At 39.3% G+C, this 26,258-nt stretch overlaps 4 protein-coding genes across 4 annotated transcripts in view; 3 read left to right on the plus strand and 1 right to left on the minus strand.

The window, feature by feature from the left end:
* The window catches only part of LOC141455265 (adenylate kinase 9-like), a 569,192-nt gene that overhangs the window by 242,055 nt on the left and 300,879 nt on the right, over nt 1-26,258 (plus strand). The window lies entirely within an intron of this gene.
* LOC141455271 (uncharacterized) overlaps nt 1-26,258 on the minus strand; it is a 237,783-nt gene that overhangs the window by 202,604 nt on the left and 8,921 nt on the right. The gene's annotated exons all lie outside the window — the stretch shown is intronic.
* LOC141455261 (uncharacterized) lies at nt 5,826-6,632 on the plus strand. Its single transcript, XM_074130173.1, has one exon. It carries the CDS (start codon nt 5,826-5,828, stop codon nt 6,630-6,632), a length of 807 nt encoding a protein of 268 aa, XP_073986274.1.
* On the plus strand, nt 6,997-8,349 carry LOC141455262 (uncharacterized). The gene has a single exon (XM_074130174.1). It carries the CDS (start codon nt 6,997-6,999, stop codon nt 8,347-8,349), a length of 1,353 nt encoding a protein of 450 aa, XP_073986275.1.

Below are 26,258 nucleotides of genomic sequence, written 5' to 3' on the forward strand. Positions count from 1 at the left end.
TTTGAGACCATCTGTCTAATCTGGCGATTAGATGTCTGCACCTGACTGCGTGCTGTCAGAATTGTAATCCGACTGTAATGGGACTCGTGGCGTTTCCTCCAATTCGGGAGGACAGGGAGAGGCTGTCGACAGGGGAGGGGTAGCCTAAATTCGTTCTTCCATTTAATCAGATGAAAGGTGCGCAATAAAAACTGGCAAAAGGTTGCAATAAGCTAGATATAAACAAATAGAAACAATTAATGGCCTAATTGTAGGCAACACAAATACCTTAAGTCTAGTTAATAACAAAAACCAGAATTTAAAAAATAGATTGAATATGTTAACAAAACGACCTTACATCTAAGACTGACTGAATCAGATATATAAATATATACACTTTAAAATAATAGTATAATTACAGACAACACAAAGACTATTTAAGTCCATTTAATGACAAGAAAGAATTAAAAATAGTGTCCATACGGCAACAAAACGCACGGGAAAGTACTAAGGTGACAATTTTTTGCAGCGTAACTAGCGACAGGCCAGACAGTGAAGGCGATGCTAAGGTATTCTGGGTGGTTTCCCGAGTTTCAGCACCATGAAAAATATTTGAAGAGCTAAGTCGATCTTCCAAGGCGAGGACTAGATGTGGGAGAGCAAAATTAGAAAGTTAAAGTTAAAGTTAATGGGAGACAGACACTTAAGGGAAATAAAATGTGGTGGACGCCACAGCCACCCAGAATAACTTTTCAAATAACTTGCAGTAATAACAATGGTTTATTGACCATTTCGTCACCAACCTGTCTTGAGGTTTCTCCAATATGGAATACAGAACAGCCTAAACACTACAGAAAATCACAATAGTTCAGTATACCCTTCCTGGCCAAGGGATAGTGTTTGGTCCCCGCACTGGTCGCGGCCCCCCTGGGTCAGAATTTTCTATCACCATCGGCCCTTGGTTGGCAGTATTGGTGTGCAGAGAGTGGGGGTTGGTGCGATACAGACGGTGTGCCCCCCTTTTTTGTAACGACACATTGAGTGTGTGCGTATGTTAACAAGTAAAGGAACAAGTGTTCAGCCATCTTGTGGCGTCGTTTTTTCTCTAAAAGGTTTTTATTTTAGTAAAAACCTGGTGCAAGTTTTCCCTAAATTGTCTGTGTCGGATAGGCTATCAGTACCGACTAGCATTGAGTTTTGTATTGTCAGGAAATTTACTGTAAGTTTTGTACAATTTTGTAAAGAACGAACTAAATTGACATCCCCTGTCTGGGGTGCTCAAAGTTATTTCTATTGTATTTGCCTCGATACCCTGCGTGGTACTTCCTATGCGCATATAAAAAACCCCTGTGCACAGCCTTGTACATATACTATTGTAAACCTGTCTTTTTCCCCAATACCGTGCCTGGTATTAATTTTCAAAACTCCAATTAGCCTGTTAATTGCCTTTCAAGTAACTATTCCCCCAATACTGTGCCTTGGTATTGAAGATAAGATTTATTATAAAGTTTTACTTACTAGTTAATTCTGTTAGGCATTGTTGCTAAATTTATATTGGTGAATAAACTATTTCCGTTGTAAAGGTATTTCAAGTGTGGTGGTGTCCCCCACCCTTACTCCTCCGCTCAATAAATTTAAATTTGAATCTTAACTGCTTCATCTTTTACACTGCCCCCTTGTTATTTATAGCAGAATTTCTGACATGGTGCCGAAACCCGGAAACCACTTGAGATACCTTTAAATATAGTTGATTTTTAATTAAAAAAAAAAAAAAAAAAAAAAAGGAAAGTTATATTATTGTTAACCTGTCAGACATTGAGTTTGTGCGTGGCACATTTCAGTTTATTCTCCTTGTTTATATTTATATCATTAAGTTGTTTATTTGTCGTGTCTAATTATTGTCAATTATAAGTCATGTTAAGTCGATTTTATATTTAAACTATATTAAGCTGGCATACCCTTATATACCTTAGATAGATATATTTTATATACATTTATATACCTTTATGTGTCTCATCTATGCATTGTTGCATTTTAATTGTGTTTTAGATTCTCTTGCGAATCTATAGGTTGTCCCTTGTCAGTAACCCTTTTAATCAATTTTTGCCATTAGTTTTTTCTATTCTTTCTTTGGTTGGTTTTAACTTTGATTTAAGGTTCAACTTTTGTATAACTTTAAGTGAATTATCAGTATTAAGTCCTTGTTGTACTTATATTTTGTGTTCATTACCTATTATTTAGTAACATTTTTTTTTCTTATAGTGTTTTGTCAAGGTTCGGTTGTCTGGATCTATTAATGACCATGGAAGAACAAATTCAGGCTACCCCTCCTCAGTCGCCAGTCTCTCCCAGTCCTCCCGAATTGGAGGAAACCCCTCGAGTTCAGTCACAGTCAGATCACAGTTCTGACATACATGCAGTCAGATGCAGACATTTGATAGCTAGATTAGATAGTTGGTCGCGAAGGGTCCGTGACCTGTCCCCCAGTTCCCGCCATGCCTTGGAGCTCAGTCGTCAGTACTCTTCCATGTTCTCCTTTCTGTCCCAGTCAGTGGACAGGGAAGCATGGGAGTGGCTGCGCGCCCTGCCCCCAGAAGTCAGTGGTCCCCTCGCTTTATCCCTGTCTGAAAGCCATGAGCTAGCTGAATCGGCGCAGCTAGCCACTATAGTGCCCTTATTGGCCACAGCTCCCCCCGGCCACTCTGACTCGATGTGTCAAGGTTCTCCTGTCACAGTGACGGACGAGTCTATTATCGAATTGGCCCGACGGCAACTTCGAGAATTGGTCATTCCCAATATAACCCCTTTTTATGGAGATGTCCTGCAATACAAAAGTTTCAAATCGACCTTCACGTCTGAGGTCCACAAGTTGTCCCTGTCTGCCGCCAAGCGGCTTGACGCCCTCAGATCCTCCTTGAGGGGCCCCCCTTATCCATCATACAGAACGCTTAGTCCTCCGAGGAAGGCTATGCCTACGCGTGGGAAATACTCGATTCCTGATATGAGGGTAGGCTGCGCATCGCCAGTGCCATCATGGAGACATTCCTGCAGTTCCCTGGTGAGGTCCCTAGCATTGACAACTGTATAGCATGGATGTCACGCCGACAGATCATGTTAGATCAATGCGAGATTCCGCATCCCCTGGACTTCCTACTTTGTCATGTCACTCTCTCCGTCCTCTCCCCTGCCCTTCAAGAGGAATTTAGGAAGAAATATTTAGGATCCTTTGATTCACTTCCTACCAGCTCTCAGGTCCTGGATTTTCTAAAGGACCAGGAAGACAGGTTCTCGCCAAAATTAACCTTTGGTCAATCCTTGTCTAACCCTGTTGTACAGCCCATTCCTAGACACAGTTCTCCTTCCCCTTCCTCTTACCTCAACCTCGTCCTGCTTCTCCCGTTCAGCAGATCCAAGTGGAGGCGCTCTCTTCTCCCAAACAGTTAAAAGGGTACACACCCAAATCAGTACGTTTCGTTCCCCGCCCACCAAGGAGGCCTTTATCATCCGCACACCTCCTCCAGTTCATCCGCCGACTCCTTCCACCTCTCGTGCCCCAGTTTCCTCAACCTCTACGTCTCTCCAATGCTACGTGTGCGGGAATTCGCACCGTATGTCTAAGGATGCTGACTACTTGAACATGTCAGTTACTGACAGGTGAAGCTTAGTGGTGAATAATAATTTGTGCGTCAACTGTCTTTCCGCCAACCACTCCGTGGCTCGATGTCCTTGCCAGGTCGGATGCGCAAAATGCCACGGGGAACACCACACTTCTCTACAACCCCCTCCACCTTCCACGAGTTTGAGTCAGAAAAGAGCACGTGCGGTTGACATTCCGCCACTAATGTCCCTGCAGACCCATCGGCCCCCAAAATCTAGAGTTCTAATGAAAAGGGCGCCTCCCCCGGGCCTCCCTGATTCTCCTCCCCCGTTTCCTCGGCGTTCCCTTCTTCCCCCCAGCTCTTTCGAATCTCACTTGTCTTTAGGCCAAGCCAGGGACTCTGAGTCTCGCCCTACGTCATCATCCTCCTCAGATAGTCTGCCCCCCGTACTTCCTATCACTTATTTTGGCCGCCATCCAGCACCATCCCCACAGCCAGAACAATAGGTTCTTGGCAGGCGCGATACTCCTTCATTGTCCAAATTCGCCTTCTGCCGTCGCAGATACTGTCGTCTATGTCATGCGACGAAATCCTTACGGAAATCAATTGTTAAGTCCTTCCCATCAGACATGTCAGTCTCCCCCACTGCCCTGGTGCATCTTCTTGGAGGGGATGGCCAGTGGTATCGCGCTCGTGCCCTGCAGGATTCAGGCAGTGAGATCAACTTAATGACTAAAGCTTTTGCCAAGGAAAGCAAATTGACTTATAACCCCATGTCAGGCGGTGTTCGTGGCATAGGGGCAATATTGCCACCCAAGTCGTGGGTCAGGTATCGACCAATTTAAGACAAGCCCCTCCTTTTGCCCAACTCAAAATCCCTTTCCGCGTAGTTACCAAGACTGTCCCAGATGCACCATCATCGTATTTTCCTGTCAAGGATTGGTCGCATCTAATAGACAAACCCTTAGCCGACCCAACCTTTAATGAACCAAGGCCAGTGGATGTGGTCTTCTCAGCCTCAGTCTTTGATGCCATCGATCTCAGTAAGATAATTCGTTCCCAAAATGGTTCCCCTAACGCAAGATTGACCACTCTTGGTTGGATCATGTCTGGTCCCTTGAGAAGCTTCCCCACGAGAAGGGTTCGGTTTGACCCCTCCGTCAAAGACAGCAGGTCCAACTCTAAATTATATCGGACCTATTATAAAATCTTATTCAAACATAAGTATGGTCATTTAATTCCCCCTAAAGTACCTAATAATGAGTCTAATCCTGAAGACAAGACTCCAACTAGCACCCCTCCTGGTGAGTATGAGTCTGAGCCAGTTGCTCATTGTAACACCCCTGAACTTAGCATGGAACCAGAACAGTCAGTTACTCCTAGCCGGTCTTCGTCCTCTGCTCAAATTTTGTCAACCCCCGAAGAGGAAGTCACTCCTCAGCCTTTTGCTCGCCCCACCTTAGACATTCCGCTCCCTCCTCCAAAACCACAACGTTTAAATAGAACGCGGCGTCCGCTACAAATTCTTACCAGCCCGGATTCTGAGTCTTTTCCTCCTACCATAATTTCTGCGGAAGCCCCTTCTTCTGAAAATTCTACCTTGCCTGTTAAGTCCTCCTTATGCAATCCTGCGTCGGTTGTCTCTATCCAACCTACAGTACTCCGCCTTAGCTCAGAAAAATCCTCCCAACCAATTCAGCATCCCCCCGATCAGGTCCTGTCCCGCCTCATGGAAAAAATGTTCTCCCTAAAGGAAGTGTCTGAGGTTTCACCCCTTACTCCGGATGAATTGAAAGCCGAAGAATGCTTCGCCAAATCACATTTCCGACTTCCTGATGGTCGTTTTTCAGTAGCATTGCCACTTAAGACTAGTCCTTGTTGCCTAGGCGAATCTAGAAAAATTGCCCTAAAACGCCTACTCCAAACTGAGTCTCGTCATGCAAAATCCCAACAGCTCCGCACTCCCTATGTCGAGTTCATGAAGGATTACTTAGAGTCTAAACACATGGAGTTAGCTCCTCCACTTAAGTTGGGTCAAATTTCTTACTACATACCCCATCACGCTGTTCATCGCCAAGATGACCCCCCGGAGAAGATTAGAGTTGTATTCAATGCCTCCCAGAAGTCCTCATCAGGCGTTTCCCTCAATGAGCTTTTATTTCCTGGTCCAAAGTTACAACTCGACATTTGGAAGGTCGTTCCCGATTCAGGACTGACAGGTGGGTGTTCACTGCTGACATTCGTCAGATGATTTGGCAGATACAACATCCACCAGAAGATAGAGACCTATTGCGTATCCTTTGGCGTTTTGACCGTAGCCAACCGGTTCAGGAGTACCGATTGTGCACTGTTACTTATGGAACCACGTCAGCCCCCTACCAAGCATGTCGAGTACTTCAGGAATTAGCTCTCACCTCTCAGGCCTCCCTTCCCTTGGCATCAGAAATACTACGCGACCGCACCTATGTCGACGACATCTCAGGGGGAGGCCCGACCCTAGAAACAGCATTGCAATCCAGAGATCAATTAATCAGTTTAGAAAACGATGAGGAGTCACAATTGAAAATTCTCGGACTTTGTTGGAACCCTTCTCAAGATTACTTCCACTTTCTAATCCGTTCCGTTCCTAATGTTCAAACTAAAAGACAATTAGCCAGTCAGATCGCAAAAGTTTTTGACCCCTTGGAATGGCTGATTCCCATAACAGTTTTTGCTCGTGCAATATTTAGAATAGTCTGTCAAGCCTCCTTTGATTGGGATGATCCCCTGCCCTCATCAATTGTCCAGGAATGGGCTCAGTTCGCTGTCTCCTTGCCTGACCTGTCCAAAATTCACATACCCAGATTTTTGTCTCTACCCACTTCTAAAATTTATTTGGTGGGATTCGCTGACGCGTCCGAGCGAGCCTATGCGGCTGTGGTATATTTCGTGACTCAGTCTGAGGACACTGTTATTAGCCTAGTCATGTCTAAGGCCAGAATGGCCCCCAATGAAACCGGTTACGCTCCCCCGTCTGGAGCTTTGTGCTGCCCACCTACTTGCTCTTACTATTAATAAGGTCAGACCACTCTTCCCTCACATAACCACTCAAAACATCCTAGCCTTTTCTGATTCTACCATTGCCCTGGCTTGGATCACAGCAACACCACCTCCGCATTGGAAGGTGTTCGTGGGTAATAGAGTAGCTGCTAATTTAGAAAAGGTGCCCGCCTCGCAATGGTTCCACATCTCCTCCTCACAAAACCCCGCTGACTGTGCCTCACGTGGATTACGACCCCAAGAATTAGTAAACCACCATTTATGGTGGGAAGGCCCTCCTTGGCTAAAACTAAATCCTGAATCATGGCCCCTAGTATAAGTAAATGCAGATTTGTCAGCCCCGATAATAGGAGAAGAAATTCGCTCCCAGGCTCTTAGTATGTCGATCGCAGCCTCCTGCCCCGAGGAATTGGAGTCCAAGTTTTCCAGTTTGTATACACTGATAAATGTAGTAGCCTGGTGCCTCAGATTCGCCCATAATGCCAGAAATTCAGACCATTACATGTCAGGTCTATTAAAGGTCAAAGAACGTAATGAAGCCTTGCGTGCCCTGATTATCCGAGCACAGCAACACTCGTTCCCAGAAGAAATCCAAGATACCCAGTCCTCTCGACCTAAATTACGACTAGTTAAAATTTTAGGCCTGTTTTTACATACTGATGGAGTGTTGCGAGTTGGAGGAAGGCTAAGACTAGCCAATCTTCCTGAAATTAGCAAACACCCTGCCTTGTTGCCTCCGCAACACCCCTTGACAGCCCTAATTATCCAGGATGCCCATATCTCCAACCTCCATGTAGGTCCCACTGCCACTCACGCATTTCTGCGAAGTCGATGTTGGATTGTCAATGGTAAAAATGTTGTCCGCCGACAATTGGCAGCCTGCAACAAGTGTTTCAGCATCAAGCCAGCACCCTTCAATCCGCTCATGGGTCAACTACCAGAAGACAGAGCCAGCGCCTCATCACCCTTCACCACCACTGGCATAGACTATGCAGGCCCCTTCAACGTGAAAATTGCTTCCCTGCGTTCAGCCAAAGTCCTCCAGTCTTACCTCGCCATTTTTGTCTGTTTCTCCACCAAGGCCATACACCTGGAGCTAGTCACAGACCTCACCACACAAGCATTTTTAGATGCCCTAAACCGCTTCGTTGCCAGGAGAGGTGTGCCAAGTCACATTTGGTCGGATAATAGCACTAACTTTGTCGGGGCCAAAAGAAGACTCAAGGAGGTATCCACACTACTAAATGACGCCAAGTCTCAGGAGGCCATTCTGAGAGAGGCTAGCAGAAGAGGTATTGAGTGGCACTTCATTCCGCCTAGAGCGCCACATTTTGGAGGCTTATGGGAAGCTGCTGTTAAATCAACCAAAAGACTACTGAAGGTCTCGTTAGGCACACAGGAGCCTACTATGGAGTGCTTCCTTACCATCCTGTGTCAAATTGAAGCCATCTTGAACTCTCGACCACTTACGGCTGTGTCATCCTCGCCAGATGATCTCCAGGTTCTGACGCCAGGTCATTTTCTAATAATGCGGCCGCTGACAGCCCTACCCTCTAGTGAGTCCTTGACATCGCGCACCGCCCTCAGATCTAAATGGGCAATGGTGCAGTTTACCGTCGGCCAGTTCTGGAAGCGATGGCATCGAGAGTACCTACTGGCTCAGCAAGCCATGCTGAAATGGCATTCCCCCTCTCTCCCGGCGACAGAAGGCCAGATAGACCATCATAGATGACAACCTTCCCCCCTTGCAGTGGACCATTGGTCGGATTGACAAACTACACTACGGACGAGATGAAGTGGCAAGAGTGGCCGACGTGAGGACCCCGACAGGAATCATCAGTCGTCCCATCCGGAAGCTGTGCCCCCTGCCATCCCAGTGAGTGGAACTCTGGCGACTGTGGAGGAGGATGTTTGGTCCCCGCACTGGTCGCGGCCCCCCTGGGTCAGAATTTTCTATCACCATCGGCCCTTGGTTGGCAGTATTGGTGTGCAGAGAGTGGGGGTTGGTGCGATACAGACGGTGTGCCCCCCTTTTTTGTGACGACACATTGAGTGTGTGCGTATGTTAACAAGTGAAGGAACAAGTGTTCAGCCATCTTGTGGCGTCGTTTTTTCTCTAAAAGGTTTTTAGTAAAAACCTGGTGCAAGTTTTCCCTAAATTGTCTGTGTCGGATAGGCTATCAGTACCGACTAGCATTGAGTTTTGTATTGTCAGGAAATTTACTGTAAGTTTTGTACAATTTTGTAAAGAACGAACTAAATTGACATCCCCTGTCTGGGGTGCTCAAAGTTATTTCTATTGTATTTGCCTCGATACCCTGCGTGGTACTTCCTATGCGCATATAAAAAACCCCTGAGCACAGCCTTGTACATATACTATTGTAAACCTGTCTTTTTCCCCAATACCGTGCCTGGTATTAATTTTCAAAACTCCAATTAGCCTGTTAATTGCCTTTCAAGTAACTATTCCCCCAATACTGTGCCTTGGTATTGAAGATAAGATTTATTATAAAGTTTTACTTACTAGTTAATTCTGTTAGGCATTGTTGCTAAATTTATATTGGTGAATAAACTATTTCCGTTGTAAAGGTATTTCAAGTGTGGTGGTGTCCCCCACCCTTACTCCTCCGCTCAATAAATTTAAATTTGAATCTTAACTGCTTCATCTTTTACACTGCCCTCCCCTTGTTATTTATAGCAGAATTTCTGACATATAGGGTTTGTGAATAAAGTTATAATTACTTGCCTGGCTACTATAAAGCAGAGTTGGGCACTGATTAAAAAAACAATTAAATTCTAAATTTAATTGATTAAATTTTTTAATTAATTTTTATTTTTAATTTTAATCAGAATTTAATCAGCGAATTTAATCGTAATTTTATTCATAAGACAATTATTTAATCAATTAAATTTTTAGATTTAATCGTTAATCAAACTAATTTAATCAAACTAAAAAAATTATGATTAAATCTGAGAATTAAATTGAACTTTAATTTTAATCACCGAATTAGTTCAATTTCAATCGTTAATCAAACTAATTTAATCATCCACTTTTATGGCTTTTCAACCAATGATTCGAACCACGTTTTGGCGGGGCCCTTTTTGTGAGCGTCTTCAATAAATACTTTTCGGTTAATTTTTCTAGACTTGGACTTCTTCATGAGTCTCTAGACGTATATAGGACCACCTTACACTCACATTTAACCATGTTTACTACTTACTAGACTTATATTGGACCACCTTACTCTCACATTTAACCATGTTGGCGACTCAATAGACTTAGATAGGACCACCTTATGCTCACATTTAACCATGTTTACCACTTACTAGACTTATATAGGACCACCTTACACTCACATTTAATCATGTTTAACACTTACTAGACTTATATAGGACCACCTTACACTCACATTTAACCATATTTACCAGTTACTAGACTAATATAGGACCACCTTACTCTCACATTTAACCATGTTGGCGACTCAATAGACTTAGATAGGACCACCTTACACTCACATTTAACCATGTTGGCGACTCAATAGACTTAGATAGGACCACCTTACACTCACATTTAACCATGTTGGCGACTCAATAGACTTATATAGGACCACCTTACACTCACATTTAACCATGTTTACTACTTACTAGACTTTGATAGACCACCTTATGCTCACATTCAACCATCTTTACCACTCACTAGACTTATATATTGTCTACCTGAAAGTTCTGTCTGTTTTTGGATTAAAACAAAATACACATTTTTCTTACGTCAATAAACTTTATTAAATAATATAATTGTCATTATTATTAATGACATCTTGCGAGCTAGGGGCAATTTGTGTATCCCGTTTTTAAAAAAATGTGATGCGAAAAATTGGTACAGTGCTTGTTTGGTATCATTCATTTTTAAATTTTTTGCCCTTCAAAAAATTTTGTAAGAACAAAACAAATGATAGTCGGATGGTGCTAAATCCGGGGAATACAGTGGATGCGACAGAATTTCCCACCCTAGTTCTTCAATTTTTTGACGAGTCCCCAAAGCAGCAGCATGTGGCCTGTCCTTATCATGATGCAGTATGATGTACTTCCTATTGAACATCGCCGGCCTTTTTTCTTGGACTGCTATCCGATTGCTGATAATACTTCTCCGAATTGAGCTTTTCGTTCGGTTTTAAAAGCTTATAATGTGTAGGTCCTCGAAAGTCCCACCATAAACATAACATTCTCTTATTCAGAGTCAACGTTGGTTTAGAGGTGGAAGGGCTATGTTTTCCAGATTCACAATATGCCCTTTTCCTTAAGATGTTTTCGTATGTAATCCACTTTTCATCCCTAGTTATCATCCGGATTAAGAAGAGCTTGATTTTGACCTCGAACAGCGGACTTAACCCAAATAGACTATTTTCAGAGGGGATATCTAAAAAATAAAGTGTACAGTAACCTTAATCCCTTAGCTTCAGTCGAAGATCTGGAACATCGAATAACTCTAGTCTGCCTAGATCTTGTTTGTTCCATTAGAAAGAAAACTTGGATGGTGCATCTGGGGATATTGGGGTTTAAAATATGGGTCAATTACTGAAAAAACTAGATTTGATTAAATACGTGTTTTCTAATTTTTTGAAATTTCCCTCCGTTTCAGGGTGGAGCATATAACTCTGGTCACCCTGTTTATAAGTCTAATGAGTCGCAAACTAGGTTAAATGTGAGTGTAAGGTGGTTATATAAAGGTCTAGTGAGTCGCCAGCAAGGTAAAATGTGAGTGTAAGGTGGTCCTATATAAATCTAGTAAGTGGTAAACATGGTTAAATGTGAGTGTAAGGTGGTCCTATATGTCTAGTAAGTGGTAAACATGGTTAAATGTGAGAGCAAGGTGGTCCTATCTAAGTCTAGTGATTCGCAAACTAGGTTAAATGTGAGTGTAAGGTGGTCCTATATAAGTCTAGTGAGTCGCAAACTAGGTTAAATGTGAGTGTAAGGTGGTCCTATCTAAGTCTAGTGAGTGATAAACATGGTTAAATGTAAGAGTAAGGTGGTCCTATATAAGTCTTGAGAGTCACCAACATGGTACAGGTGAGACACCAGACTGGTAGAATGAAGGTGCCAAGTTTGGGAAAAGGTGATAATATTGATAGAGAAGAGGCACCAGCTAGGCGGAATAAAGATGCATCGGTCCGATTCTGGTTTAACCATTGGCAATGTTTGGTTTTAAAAATTTAATCTCTCAAATTTTGATTAAATTAAAAAATTTAATCATCCAAAGTGATTAAAACTAAATTTGGAATTTAATTCAATCAATTAAAATTATGATTATTTAATTTTAATCTTAATTTTTAGTTATGATTAAAAATTTTAATTGATTAAATTCCGATTAAATTAAAAGTGAATTTAATTTTAATCAACTAATTTTGGCCGATTAAGTTTTTTAATTTTAATCATGATTAAAATTAAATTTCGGTTTAATTCAATTGTTTTTTAATTGATTAAATTTTTGCCCAACTCTGCTATAAAGGTAGGTTCTCCAATATTGAAATATGAACGAGTATGAACATTGTTTTACACTTACAATGTTATAATATACGCTTCCTGGCAAAGCGACTATTTTAAGGTGGTAATTACAAAGACATATAGGGGGAAACAACAGTAATACAAGAGGGGGATTATCATCCAAATGACACTTGGAATGATTTTATAAGTCCAGGCAGACTCACACTTTTATTAAAAGTAAAAGACGTGGCGAAAAAATGGCGTACTGACACTGAGTATTATTCGGCACACAATCTTACACATGTGACTTCCTTTTAAAGTCAAGGACAACTGACATGCACTCCGTCAAGTATGCCACAGTCCCCATCTCCTTCCATACACTCAGTTCCGCAACCGACCACAAGGCACATAGAAAAATTCCCGCAAAGGGGGGCCGCGCCTCCTTCCGAGGATCAAACAGTTACATTTGGAGCTGTCGATGAAATGGTGGACTATTGTGAATTGGAAAGTTTTGTCTGTAATAAAAGAAATTTACAGTAAAGTATTGTAAAGTTTTCTTGTCCTTTTACTAAAAAAACTTTACTTACAACTAGTGACTACTTACAACTAGTGACTGCACTAGTTGTAACTGCACTTAATTGCACTAGTCTCAGCTGCACTAACAAAGCTCTACTCACTAACTGACTACCAGCCCAACTGGCTAACTCTGAAGCACTCCGCAACACTGACTCTCTCAAACTGACTAACTAACCGGCTAACAGCCCAATTGGCTAACTCTGCAGAGCTCCGACTCAACCCTGACTCTCTCCAACCGAGACTGTCTACAACTCTGTCTGACTGCAACTCCAACTGTGACTCCCCCACTCCGACTTGTCTCACTCCCACCTGCGACGCACTGGCTGGGAAAACACATACTGACCCCACCCCAACTGGAACCGCTCCCTTAGCTTGCTTTTACACAGTGGTGGACCGTTACAGACTTTGGTCGTTCAACTCCCAGAACAATCTAGGCCTTTCTTCTCTCCTCAGGTCAACTTCGTTACAGTATGTTTGCTAGTCGCCTTCATCCACGAAACCCAATTAGGAAGTTGGACGTAAAGCCCGCCTGAAAAAATAGGCAATTACTTTACTTACTACTTTTACTACTTTGGCAGAACGGATACTGACTTTGTTAGGTTTTTAGGTAGTAGGAATAGGACGATCCTAGGAATAGGACTGGCTATTTTCCGTTATAAATTATTGATTATGCAAAATGTTTTCCGATTTCGCATGATTTTCCACAAAATATAATCGGGACTCGCAAGAGCTTACGACCGAAGCTTATCCAGGCCCGAAGAGAGGTAAAATTTTCTGTTATAAAATAAAATAAATGTGATAAAAGATAGCTATGATCTTTTTTTAAATAGGAAACAATGATGTCGGCCTCACCTCCTATTAAAGAACAATTATTGCTGATTAATGATAGCAAGCTAGATACTATTAAACGGAATAAACTGGAACCAGACCCGAATATTATTCCTTATAGTAACTCTGAACTGTCTGATTATACTCGTACCCCCAGAAGTGTGCAGTGTATAGATCGGAAAACTTCAGTTCTGACTCTTAGCAACTACGGCAGTGGATTGGTCGACTGGATATTTTAAGTTACAATATAGCTGGATTGAAAAGGGCTTTATTTAGTAGGAACATTATTTCGTAAGTTATCAAATTTGATATTTCTATGATTTTCGAAACACATATTGAAGAGAACGATGTAAATAAATTCATCAACATGTTTCTGGGTTGAAGTGGCTATCAGCGTTTAGAAAAGCTGTAATGGGGAGAGCTTCTAGTGGTGATTAAAAGTTAACAGGGCGATCTCTCAGTATGCTAGCTTTGTTAAGTTGTCGAATAGAGATGTGATTTGTGTAAACATATGTAACGATTGTTTTTATGTTATTCTAGAGTATTTAAACCTTATTGCATGGGAATTAGATTTTAAGAATCATTATTAATACTTTATGGTAACAGTAATTTAAAATTTTGTTTGGTTTAACAGCAGGTACCAGCAACGAATTTCAAGACATTGTTTCAATTCAAGGTCATTAGTGGAAAATTTTTATATGAGATCTAAAGATAACGTCGTTAATAAAAATGGAAAAACCTTAATGGAATTATTAGAAGATTTTAGCCTAATTATTCTGAATTGACGCGTGAAAGGTGATTTGGATTGCTGGGTTGCTTACATTAGCAATCACGGTTCGCCAGTCATTGATTATTGCTGTTTTAGTGCAGATGTTATCCATTATATTTCTAACTTTCAAATCAAAACTTTAATATTTTCTGATGATCACCTGCCTTTAGAGATAACTTGTGACATTAGCATAAACGAATCCAAAATTGTTCCCATTCCTATACCTAAACTAATATGGCGTCATGGGAAAAACTTAAAAGATGAATACCAATATAAATTAGATAAAATGTTAAATTCTATGATATTAATTACGGACTATACTGAATCTAAAATAAACTTTCAAATAAATGTAATATTAGCTACCAATTTTAACCCTAAGCCAAAGCCGAAATACGATTATAGTGAAAAATGGTTTGACAGAGAATGTTTTAACTCTCGGAAGTTATGGTTTCAGAATCTAAGAAAAGTATCGGAAGTCTAATCAGTTAAGCGATAAACTGATCTATCTGAAGTATAATTATTACTTTAAAAAATTGTGTGAGTTAAAGCCAATGGACCAATTATTTTCAAGATCTACATAACCCCTACTTGAATATGAGTAGAATTCAGTATGCTGCGCCTTTTACACAAAATACAAAATCGGATGCTCCATTTACTGTAAGAGTTGGAAGTGGTACTATCTATGGCTCGATGTCGAAAAACGCCTGGCCTTGATTGGGTTCCACATGAACATTTTAAAATTATAAACATGTTAACATTTTTCTAAAATAATTACTAGATGTATTTAACGAAATATTTGATTTTGGTAAAGTTCCATCTAGCTTTGGAAAATCAGTTTCTTCCCTCTTTAAAAAAAAAAGAAACTGTAATGAGGTTTCAAATTACAGAGGAATTTCTTTTAATAATGTTATTGGCATTGTACATATATGCTGGACTAATTCTATTAGAAATGCTAACAGAGTGGGCTAATAACGGTATTCTAAATGAGTTTCAAGTAGGATTCCGGGAAAATTGCTCCACTATTGACTATATTTTCACATGGTTAATCTAGTAAAGCTGAAGACTAAGAGGCAGAAAGACTACTCCTCCTTTGTACATTTCGCTGCTGCCTTGACTCTGTTGACCGATATGCTTTATTTTTTAAACTTAATAGTTTGGATTATGACTGGGAAAATTTGCCAGCGGCTCAAGGTAACTAAGATATCGCTCTTACCTGGATTCTCCTCAGTCTCAAAAAAATGAATTTTTAATTTTTTCCTCCTCGGCCAGACCAGGTGAGGAAGGGAGGGATCCGCATATGTGCACCAAAAATCACTCTAATTTTTCTATAAGCTCTATATACTCGTATTGAAGGCAATTTCAAAGATATATACATAATACAGTATGTACAATAATTTGCTATGAGAGATAATAATAATAATAGAGACAATCATTTGCTATACTGAGAGAGGAGATACACACACAGAGAGCACTGGTAGGGGAGTGCCCTACCTTGCTGTCCGGTAGCGTACCAATATTTTAGTGTACTTTGCCCTGGCGGTTTATTTCTACCAATATACCCGGTGGTGATCGTATTTTTCGGGATACTTAAGCTGCTCTAATTATAGGGTCTGTCCACAAAGATTATCCTGTGTATTGAGGCACTTCTCTCAGATTCGGTGGGCTGATAAGGTTTGGGGTACGAAGGGAAGAGTTCAATAAGGAAATGGGAGTTAAGCAGGGTTTTGTGCTAAGTCCCCCCCCCCTTTTCTCATTATTCATCAATGATTTTGAGGAATATCTGGAAGGGGAAGGTATGCTTGTTGGCTCCAAAAGAGTAAAGGTGTTGGCGTATGCTGACGATATAGTGCTTCTTGCCTCCGAGTCCCAGGCGCTACAAAGAATGATTAATTCTGTTTGTAATTACACACAGCTATGGAACTTGAAAATCAACATGAACAAATCCAAGATTGTTGTTTTTAGGAATGGAGGAAGGCCTGCTAAACGCGAGAGGTGGTTCTGCCATAATGAAGTTGTAGAAGCGATAAATGAGTACAACTGCCTGGGCGTGACATTTACTTCTAGATTGTCATTTCTAAACATATTAAAAGTAATGTGGCTAAAGGTACACAAGGGCTGAACACTTTATGGAATCAACTTATAAACTCAGCAGAAAAAAAAACCGGACACTTAATATTTTTTAAATATTTTTTATATTAAAAGCTGATTATCAGTAATGATTTGTTTTTATGGGTAATCTGGTTATTACAGAGAAGGAAAGATCTAAGTCCATTGAACTAATCCCGACAGGATTAGTAGGGCATGTGATAAGACTCAGATGTGGCTTATTTGTCTTGAGGCTGCTTTACCCGTCGGAACTCTTCTAAACTGTAAGTAGGTTTTCGCACCTTTAAATATCTTTAATTTATTAACCACGTCTTTTCTGTCATTAATAGACATGTTTTTGACTCTGACTGCTCGGAGGTACATTAAGGAAGTGCTCCTAGAGGCTGTGATCCCGTTTGCTCCATTTATTGGTGAACAATTCATTTTGATCCAGGATAATGCTCGCCCACATACCGCAGAATTGTTACCGAATACTTGCAGCAAGTGGGAATCACAGTTGTGGACTGTCTTGCACGAACTCCCGATATAAATCCCATAGAACATTTGTGGGTTAATTTAGGAAGGCGTGTTAGACATCGTCATCCTCCTCCTAGTGACTTAAATCAGCTCCAAATTGAAGAATGGGATGCTCTGCCGGTGGTGGAGTACGTCCAAAATTTAATTTCTTCTATGCCTGACAGGATTAGGGCCCTTCGCCGTAGAAGAGCGAGAAATGCCCGCTATTAGAAGAACATCCCTTGTCAGAAAACCTGATAAAAATGAAGAATAAAGTTTAAAAAAAATGTGTTAATTTCTTATTTTTTCCTTATTTTATAATTTTTTGTTAATAATTAATAAAAATTATTCATTTGTGGCGAGTTGGTATTGAGCATTTGTAGAGTGCGGACGTAATTGACTGTTCTGTTTTAGTTTCTGTTTTTCTCTAAGTTAAATTCGAATTACTTAGTTAAATTTAGTATCAGTTTTTTCAGTTTTCTGCCTGCTTTTTAGTGATAATAATTTCATAAATAGGTTGTTTGGCTTCATTTGATAATTTAAGAAAAACTTAAAATAATTACTGTTAAAAATAATCAAGTTTAGAAGAAATTATGTACGGTAAAAATCAAAGTTCAGTTGGTGGGGATGTGCAGAGTGACAGTGTGCCGGGGAGTAGTGGGGGCACCGACTCTAGTAGCGTAATACTGGCCCGACTGGATTATATTTTCACTGAACTGCGAGATTTAAAAGCTGATCGAGCGGAAGTTGTCTCATCTGTAAACGCTTGTAAAAACGATATTGTCACAGCCATTTCTGCGATTGATGAGAGAATAAAAAAATGTAACGACGACAATCGTCAGCTTAAAAAAGCTAACATGAAACTGCAGAAAGAACTTGGAGAAGTTAAGCTACAAATAAATGAGTTAATTCAGTCTACACAATATAATAGCTCTGTTAGGATAAATAATGTCCCTTACACTGAGCAGGAAAATGTGTATAATATTGTACAAAAAATAGGCCTAGCTATTGGCTTTGAAGTAAGGGAGGAGCGTATTTGTTCCTGTTATCGACAATTCTTTAAAAAATTGACGGCCAATTATAGAGAGGAAACTGTCTGCCCTTCAATTATTTTGAAATTTGTGAATACTAAAGATAAAAACGAATTCCTGAAAAGTAAGAAAATAAATAGAGCTAAACTAACCACCGAATTATTCAGTGCTACTTCACCTGGTAAACCTATCTTTATAAACGAAAATATGTCTCCTTATCATTACAAATTATTTAAGAAAGTTAAAGAGCTTCAAAAACAAATTATGATAAAGTATGTTTGGTTTCAAAATGGGTGCATCAAGGTTCGAGTATCTGATACTACGTATGTGAAGTCTGTAAAAAGTGAAAATGATTTAATTTCCCTTCAGTTGGGCTTTACGGGGCAAAAGGAAACTGCTGAGCTGGGCGGAGAGTCAGAATATGACGAACCGGATACTGATGCCTCGGGCATCTCAACTGCATCCACACAAAGCAGCAAGAAAAGGAAATTGAAGAATTTGAAGAAAAACTCAGACTCCAGCTCGATTCTTCCTTTTTTACGAGGCCGACCTCAGCGTCCACTGAGTCAAGGGGAAAAGAACAAGGAGGAGAAGAAATAGAATTTAAAAACAGTCTGGACGGATCTCTGGTAACGATTTTGGCTTACAATGTTTGTGGTATGAAAAGTAAAAAATTTAATTCTGGTTTTTTTAATTACATAAAAAGGTATGAAATTTTTCTCTTATTTGAAACTTTTTTAGTTGAGGAGGAGTTTTCGTTTTTTGTTTCTCTGTTTGATGATTATGAGCTCAAGTTTATACCCGCAGTTCGCGTGTCAAATTATGGTAGAGCCAGTGGGGGTTTTTTGTTCGGCATTAAAAAATCTATTTATAATTTTAATTCAGTGAGATATGTAAATATTAATGGCTTTTTTACAATTAATTTATGTAGCTGTGATAATATGTCTGTATATGTTCTGCCAGTGTACTTAAATTGTAACAGATGGGAAGCTGATTTTATTTTGTTAAGTAATTTAATAACTGAATATCAAGATGAAAATTTCATCTTATTGGGCGATTTCAATGGAAGAATAGGAGATTTACAAAATAAATTATCTAGTAAGCAAATAGAGAATGTTGAATTTATGAACGTAGTCAGAAATAGTAAAGACAATGTAGTAAATAAAAACGGGCTAAGTCTAATTGAGTTATTTGATAACTACGACTTTATTGTATTGAATGGTAGATCACGAGGAGATATATTTGGTGAATTTTCATTTTTAGGCCCTACTGGTTCGTCTACAATTGATTTGTGCTGTGTGTCTAGAGAATGTTTGCCTGTTGTCTTGGATTTTAAAATTGATTCTCAAATTTACTCTGACCACATGCCCATCATAGTTACTTGCAAATTAAAAAGGCAATTCAAGTACGACCAGTCGTTAAATCTAATTCCGAAACTAAATTGGAAAATTCAAAACAAATCAGATTACCAATTTAAACTTGAAATAAGTACCGAAAAATTTATTTATGAATATAATACCACGAACTTAGAGTCTATTTATCAACTAATATTTATCTCTTCACATAATAACCTTTTGTACACAAACAATAATAACATAAAATACAATAGAATGAAAGAACAGCCCTGGTTTGATAAAGAATGTTTTCAAGCTCGTAAAATTTCTTTTAGTTCACTTAGATTGTACAGAAAGACAAATAATATTAATGATAGAAATAATTATTGTATTTATAATAAAGAATTTAAAGATGTTTTTAAAAGGAAACGTATAGAATACTATAGAAATATAATTGGAAAATTTTCTGAAATAAAAGATACCAAAGAATTTTGGGAAATAGTTCGATCTTTTAAAACTAAATCTTACGTCACTGGACCGGATATCTCGTTGAACCAATGGTTAATGCACTTCAGTGATATGTATAATCCACCCTTGCTTGCAAATCGCATTCATTTCTGCCCACCTTTTATGACTAATGAGTTTTTGGACGCTCCATTTACTTTTCCAGAATTAAAACAAGTTTTGAACACAGTTAAATGTGATAAAGCACCAGGTACAGATCGAATCCCGTACGAATTCTATAAATATGCCCCAGAAAACTTTTTAAATGTATTACTTAATTTTTATAACAACATTTTAGAAAATGGTAATATTCCAAAGCGTTTTAATGAAGCAATAATATTTCCTTTACATAAGAAGGGCAACACTAATTGTGTAGAAAATTACAGGGGGATCTCTTTTGAGAACACCGTCGGGAAAATATTTTCCGGGTTAGTTTTGCAAAGATTAAACCAGTGGTTCACTGAAAATGATATTTTAAAAGAATTTCAGGCGGGTTTCCGCCGTAATTACTCAACAATAGACAATGTGTTTACGTTAATTTCTCTGGTAAAAATCAAATTAAGCGTCAAAAGGCAAAAAGTGTACGCCTTTTTTGTCGACTTCAGTGCGGCATTCGATCGAATTGATCGACATGGACTAATTTATAAATTATACAATAATGGGCTCTCTTATAAAATAATTAAACTTATTTTTGGTCTTCACAATGATACTTATGGCAGGGTGTGGTGTAGGAAAGGTTTGTCAGACTCATTTAAAATCGCGATGGGAGTTAAACAGGGTGCACTTTTGAGTCCTCTCCTTTTTTCTGTATTTATTAATGATCTGGAGGAGTATTTAGATGGCGGAGTGAATATTGGTGCATCTAATGTTAAACTTTTAGCGTACGCCGATGACATTGTCTTGCTTGCGTCGTCGCCCATTTCACTACAAAAAATGATAAATTCATTGCACAGTTATTGTAGTACTTGGAATTTGGTTGTTAATCTTGCAAAATCAAAAATCATTGTTTTTAGAAACGGCGGTAAAATCTCTTCAAATAACAAGTGGTGGTATGGAGCTGAACAAATTGAAATTGTAAACAATTATAAATATCTTGGAATCAATATCACGCCAACCCTTTGTCTGACTAATCATTTTAAAAATAAATTAAAAAGTTCAAAGTCTTGTCTAAATTCCGTTTGGAAAAGTTTTATTTTAAACAAAGATATTGGCTTCGAAAGTAAATTAAAAATATTTAATTCTATATCTAGAGCAAGTATCTGCTACGGAGCTCAAGTGTGGGGAGGCCAAAAATTTAATGATGTGGAAAAACTATTAGTATTCTTTATTAAGAAAGTATTTAAATTGCCAGTAAATACTCCAAATTATTTATTATATCTTGAGACAAAGCTTTGCCCATTATTTACTTTCACGCTTAATTTACATCATAAATATATTTTAAAAGTACTGAAAATGCCCGACTTTAGATTTCCGAAAATTCTTGCCCAGTTTGCTATAAAAAAAAATTTATATTGGTTCAAGATTCAAAATGAATTGTTTCATTCGCACGGAATTCGATTTGATGTGGGTGCTGTAAATCCAGAAGCCCTTAATAATAGCTTTAATAAATTAAGAGAACAAATAAGTTTTAAATTTCTGGAAGATTGCGTAAATGCAGCTACCTCGTCTAAAACCTCAGTAATTTATAAAGATTTAAAATACGATTTAAACTTCATAAATGAGTGGCTCTCCTTAAATGATCTTACCTGGATAATAAAAGCTAGAGGGGAATTGATTTGTTTGAACTACAAACGTTATGGAACAAGCGCATCATCCCTCTGTTCGCTTTGCAATCTTTCACAGCAGGAGGACATTTACCACTTCATTGCAATCTGTCCAATACTAAAAGAGTTTCGCGTGAAGTGGTTAAAAAAGGCTGTACTTACACGGGAAGAATTAATAAACTACTTAAATGGTGCCGATTTTAAAGCATTGATTAATTACTGCAAAACGGCCTGGCAGTACAGGTATTTCCTAGTACAGGAATTTAATTATTAATCTTTAATGTAACAATCCCTATACGTTCCCTTTCATTTGTATTTCATTGGTTTTGTTTATAAAATGTAGTATTTATTTTTATTTTTGTTTGTTAATTTGGAGTATTTTTGTAATGTATCCGAGTCAGAAGTACCATCTTATAACTTATATGCAGAATGTTGTTTTATTTTTATTTTATTTTTATTATTTATTTTTGTTTATTAATGCCAGCTCCCTCTGATGGTTTATTAAACCAAGAGTATTATCTTTATATTGTCAGTGATTGTTTTGTTTTCATCTCTTTCTAATTTGGCTTAATAAAGATATTATTATTATTATTATTATTATTATTCATTTGTGGCAGATTTTGGGTAAATAACTTATAAATAAACCAATTCTTACCATAAATTAAAAAGATAACGTATTTAACAAAATTATGAGACCAAATCTGAGTGTCCGGTTTTTTTTGCTGTTGAGGTAGAAAATAATCGTATAAACACTATTCGAAACTAAAACCTTAACAAAAACTTACAGTTTAAAAAGTTAAGTATAAGGGTTGATTGAACGCCAAAAGGTACACAAATCAGCAAGTACCCAAAATTTCATTTATACTTCATTGATATTATTTAAGTAATTTTACTGCATTAATTTTCATTCATATTTTTTAAACTTTATTAGATGTCACAGACCCTTATGCTGGCCATTTTCATCTACAAAATATTTGTTCAAGTAGCACTGTAGATTGACTATAATATCTATTTATCTATAATAATCAAACTATTAATTACAGGTCAGAAAGAAAAACGTTATAAAAAATAAAAAAAAATATGAGGCTAAAAAATTCAAATACATTTTTTTTAAAAATGCTCACACCAACATTTATTAATGATTTTGTTTATTTTATTTATTTGTTTGTATTTTTAAATAAAAATCGTCGGTTTAAGTTCATTCTTCGATTAAAGTAATTGTCATTTTATGTAGTAGTCAAACGTTTATAATAATAGATAATAAATTAATCTGGCTTTATCATAAATAATATAGTTTTCTTCAATTACATTCTCAATCTAAGTTTTCTTCCCACAATGTTGTATATGTGTAATATAAAACAAATAAGATATGCTTATTTTTAGGACAGCTAATTATTCCAGTATTTTACTATAAGTAAAATTAGGGGGACTAAATTAAATTACAATTGAGAAATGAATAATTATTGTTGAATAATCTACTTGTTATTAACTGTGTGTTATTTGTGCTCACGAATATTTCGGTAAGACGAATTAAAGACTGAAATATTGTTTTGAATCCAAAAATATTGATTCAAATTTAAACAGTAGCCGACTCTTAGTCTTTTTCTACTTTAACATGCATGTATATGTGACTAGTCAAAATAATGAGCATATTAAAGATAAATCAGAAGAATAATTTGGAATAGAGTTAAAATAAAGTACCTATTTAATAACGAAGATATATTATACATTTTATCAAAATTATAACAAAAAAAATATATAGAATAAACTGGCCAGCATAAGGGTCTGTGACATCTAATAAATTTTAAAAAATATGAATGAAAATAAATGCAGTAAAATTACTTAAATAATATCAATGAAGTATAAATGAAATGTTGGGTACTTGCTGATTTGTGTACCTTTTGGCGTTCAATCAACCCTTATACTTAACTTTTTAAACTGTAAGTTTTTGTTAAGGAGATTTTTGTACCCTTTGGATAGATTTTTCTTTTTGTCTATTTTGCAAAGTTACATATCTGCTTTACAGATTTTTTTAAAATTTGGAATAAGCAATTCTATCATTATAACCTGATAAGGTGTTAAGTCGAAACCGTAACTACCACTGGAGAGATCTTTTTAAAGAATGATTAGGTCCACAAGGTCGTTATGACTCCGGTTGAAAGCTTACGCGATTCCGGTAGTCCAACGACAAGTCAACCCTCACTTCCTAGTTAGTGTGGACTGGTAACGTAGTCTTTGATGCTACGGCTAACGGGGCTCTGACGGGTCGGTGTGTCTCCCCCATCGGCTTCCCCTGTTCCCCTTCCCTTCTTCCCTTCTATTCTTTCCCCGTCCGGTTACATCACATCCTTCCTTCCCGTAGGGAGAAGTGGACTAGCCACTTCTTCAGGGAACCTGGCATCCCTGCGGGTGTCCCAGCCTAACAACATGAACAGCAACACTCATACAATTGTTACACTTATACATCTATACATTACACTTAGGGCCTTGTGGTGGTGTACCCCCACCCTAATCCTTAATCCTAATTCTACCCTTCCTTTATCCTGTCTTTCCCTTTCCCTTTCTACTGTATCCCTACCCAAGCTGAGATGGGGACTCGTGTCGAGGCTGAATGCGTACAGGGTAGTAAAACATATGTGCGGTAACGATCACCTTGGGGCATCGGGCGAAACCCCATTGTATCTTAGCCTTCTTGTGGCAGTGGGGGTCTGTCACAGGTGACCGTTTATTCCCCCCATTTCTCGTGGGAACAGAATGGAGTTTTCAATTAATAAAAATAAAAAACCGAAATCTTCAGACGGTGGAGTTCCTCAGGTCACTGAGGAAGGAACACCGTCTGGGTCTGTACTTAGAGGTGGCAGTACGCCAGACCCTAAGACTCATGCGACGGGTCCTCAGGAGAGCGTTCCTGGTGGGAGCGGTAACGCTAACCCACTAGAAACAGAGGCTCTCGCTAAGGTCTCGCGCAAAATTAAAGATCTACAAATCTCTAAAGGGAAACTGAGAGGGTCCCAGACGAAGAAGCTTGCTAAGCTTAAGGCCTCTGAGGATGGCAGGGAATGGTTTCCGAAAAACGTCTGGAGGGAAAGGAGGAAAGCACTGCTTTCCTCCAATATAGACCAACAGATGGAAGTACAGAGTGTAGCCCCTCTGGACACCTCGGGCGGGGCAGGTGAGAGAAGGGAGATGGATGTTGCTAAAACCTCCTCTCCCAAAGCTCCCCAGACCCCCAAGAGGCCCAGATCGGAGGTTAGCACTCCTAGTACCGGGTCTGAGAAGACGGCGGCGCGGGGGAGCAAGAGGGTGAGGTTCCCAGATAAGGAGTTAACAGGCTCCTTTAGGGACGCACTCTCTGCTCCCAGGATGGCCGTCGTTCTTGACTCCTTCCCGAACGACCTTCTTAGTACGGAGCAGGCAGATTTGTTAAAGCGGATGCTAGCTGAGCAAATCTGTAAAAATCCTGGTGGGATAAGACCACAGTTTAAGGGGTGTTATCTCTCCAGAGGTGCTCTCATTGTGAATTGTTACAATGAGACGTCACGACTCTGGTTGGAGAGGACAATCCCAGAGCTCCAAGTGGGAGAGGGAGCTAGGCTGAGGGTGGGTCTGGCCAGGAGGGTGACAAGGGTAGCCAAGGTGGCGATGTGGGTTTCAGGTGCCTACAAAGACGCCTCTCCATCTGCTGTTCTGGATAGTCTCAACGTTCAGAACGAGGGACTTGAGACGGCAGATTGGAGATTAATCAATAGGAAGGTCGTGTCCAGGGGGCAAATCCTTGTGATCGATCTTTCGGAACAGTCCCTGGGAAGACTGAAAAGGTCCAAATTTAAACTATTTTTGGGCCTTGAGGTAATCAAACTCAGGGAAGTTTCGAAGCCTACATCGCCATAGTCCTAATTCAGGAACCCTGGCTAGTACGGGGGCGGGTGGCAGGACTTGGCGAGGCTAAAGGTAAGATTTTTTATGATCGAAGCCTGGATAATCCCAGGACGTGCATATACGTTAGGGAAGATATTACGTCTTTACTGCTGATGGAATTTTGTTTCAGAGACCAGACTGCAGTGAAGGTGAAACTACTTGCGGACGAAGGGGTCAAGGAAATTGTTGTGGCCTCGACCTATCTTCCTTACGATTTAACAGCCCTCCCTCCCTCGGAGGAGATGCAATATCTGACCATCCAGTGTAAGGAGAGAGGTCTGCAACTATTGATTGGGTGTGATGCTAACTCCCACAATGTGGTGTGGGGCAGTTCAGGGACCAATCAAAGAGGTAAGCAACTTCTAGACTTCATTCTTGCTAATAAATTGTTTGTCATAAATGAAGGAGAAGAACCTACTTTCTATAATTCTATACGTAGGGAGGTTATTGACCTAACTTTAGGGACTAGTTTTGTATCGACCCTAGTTAGGAATTGGCATGTATCAGGGGTTCCCTCGCTCTCGGATCACATGTATATAAGGTTCGACGTTGGATTTGACTGTAAGGAGGTAGTTACTTATAGAAACCCTAGGAGGACGGACTGGGATTCCTATAGACGGGATATTAGTCAAAACATTAATACAGTGAGGAACAACCTTAGGACCCGGACGGACATTGATGACGCTGCGGAGAGCTTTCAGAGCGTCATCATAGAGGCTTTCCGGGCTAACTGTGCTGAGACGATTATGCATACGAAAAGGAAGGTAAGCTGGTGGAATAATCAGCTGATGGGGCTCCGCAAAAAGGTCCGAAAACTGTTTAATGCAGCTAAA

Source organism: Rhodnius prolixus, unplaced genomic scaffold (genome assembly GCF_049639745.1).
Source record: "Rhodnius prolixus isolate KJV_2025 unplaced genomic scaffold, Rpr scaffold_39, whole genome shotgun sequence".
NCBI classification, from domain to species: domain Eukaryota; kingdom Metazoa; phylum Arthropoda; class Insecta; order Hemiptera; family Reduviidae; genus Rhodnius; species Rhodnius prolixus.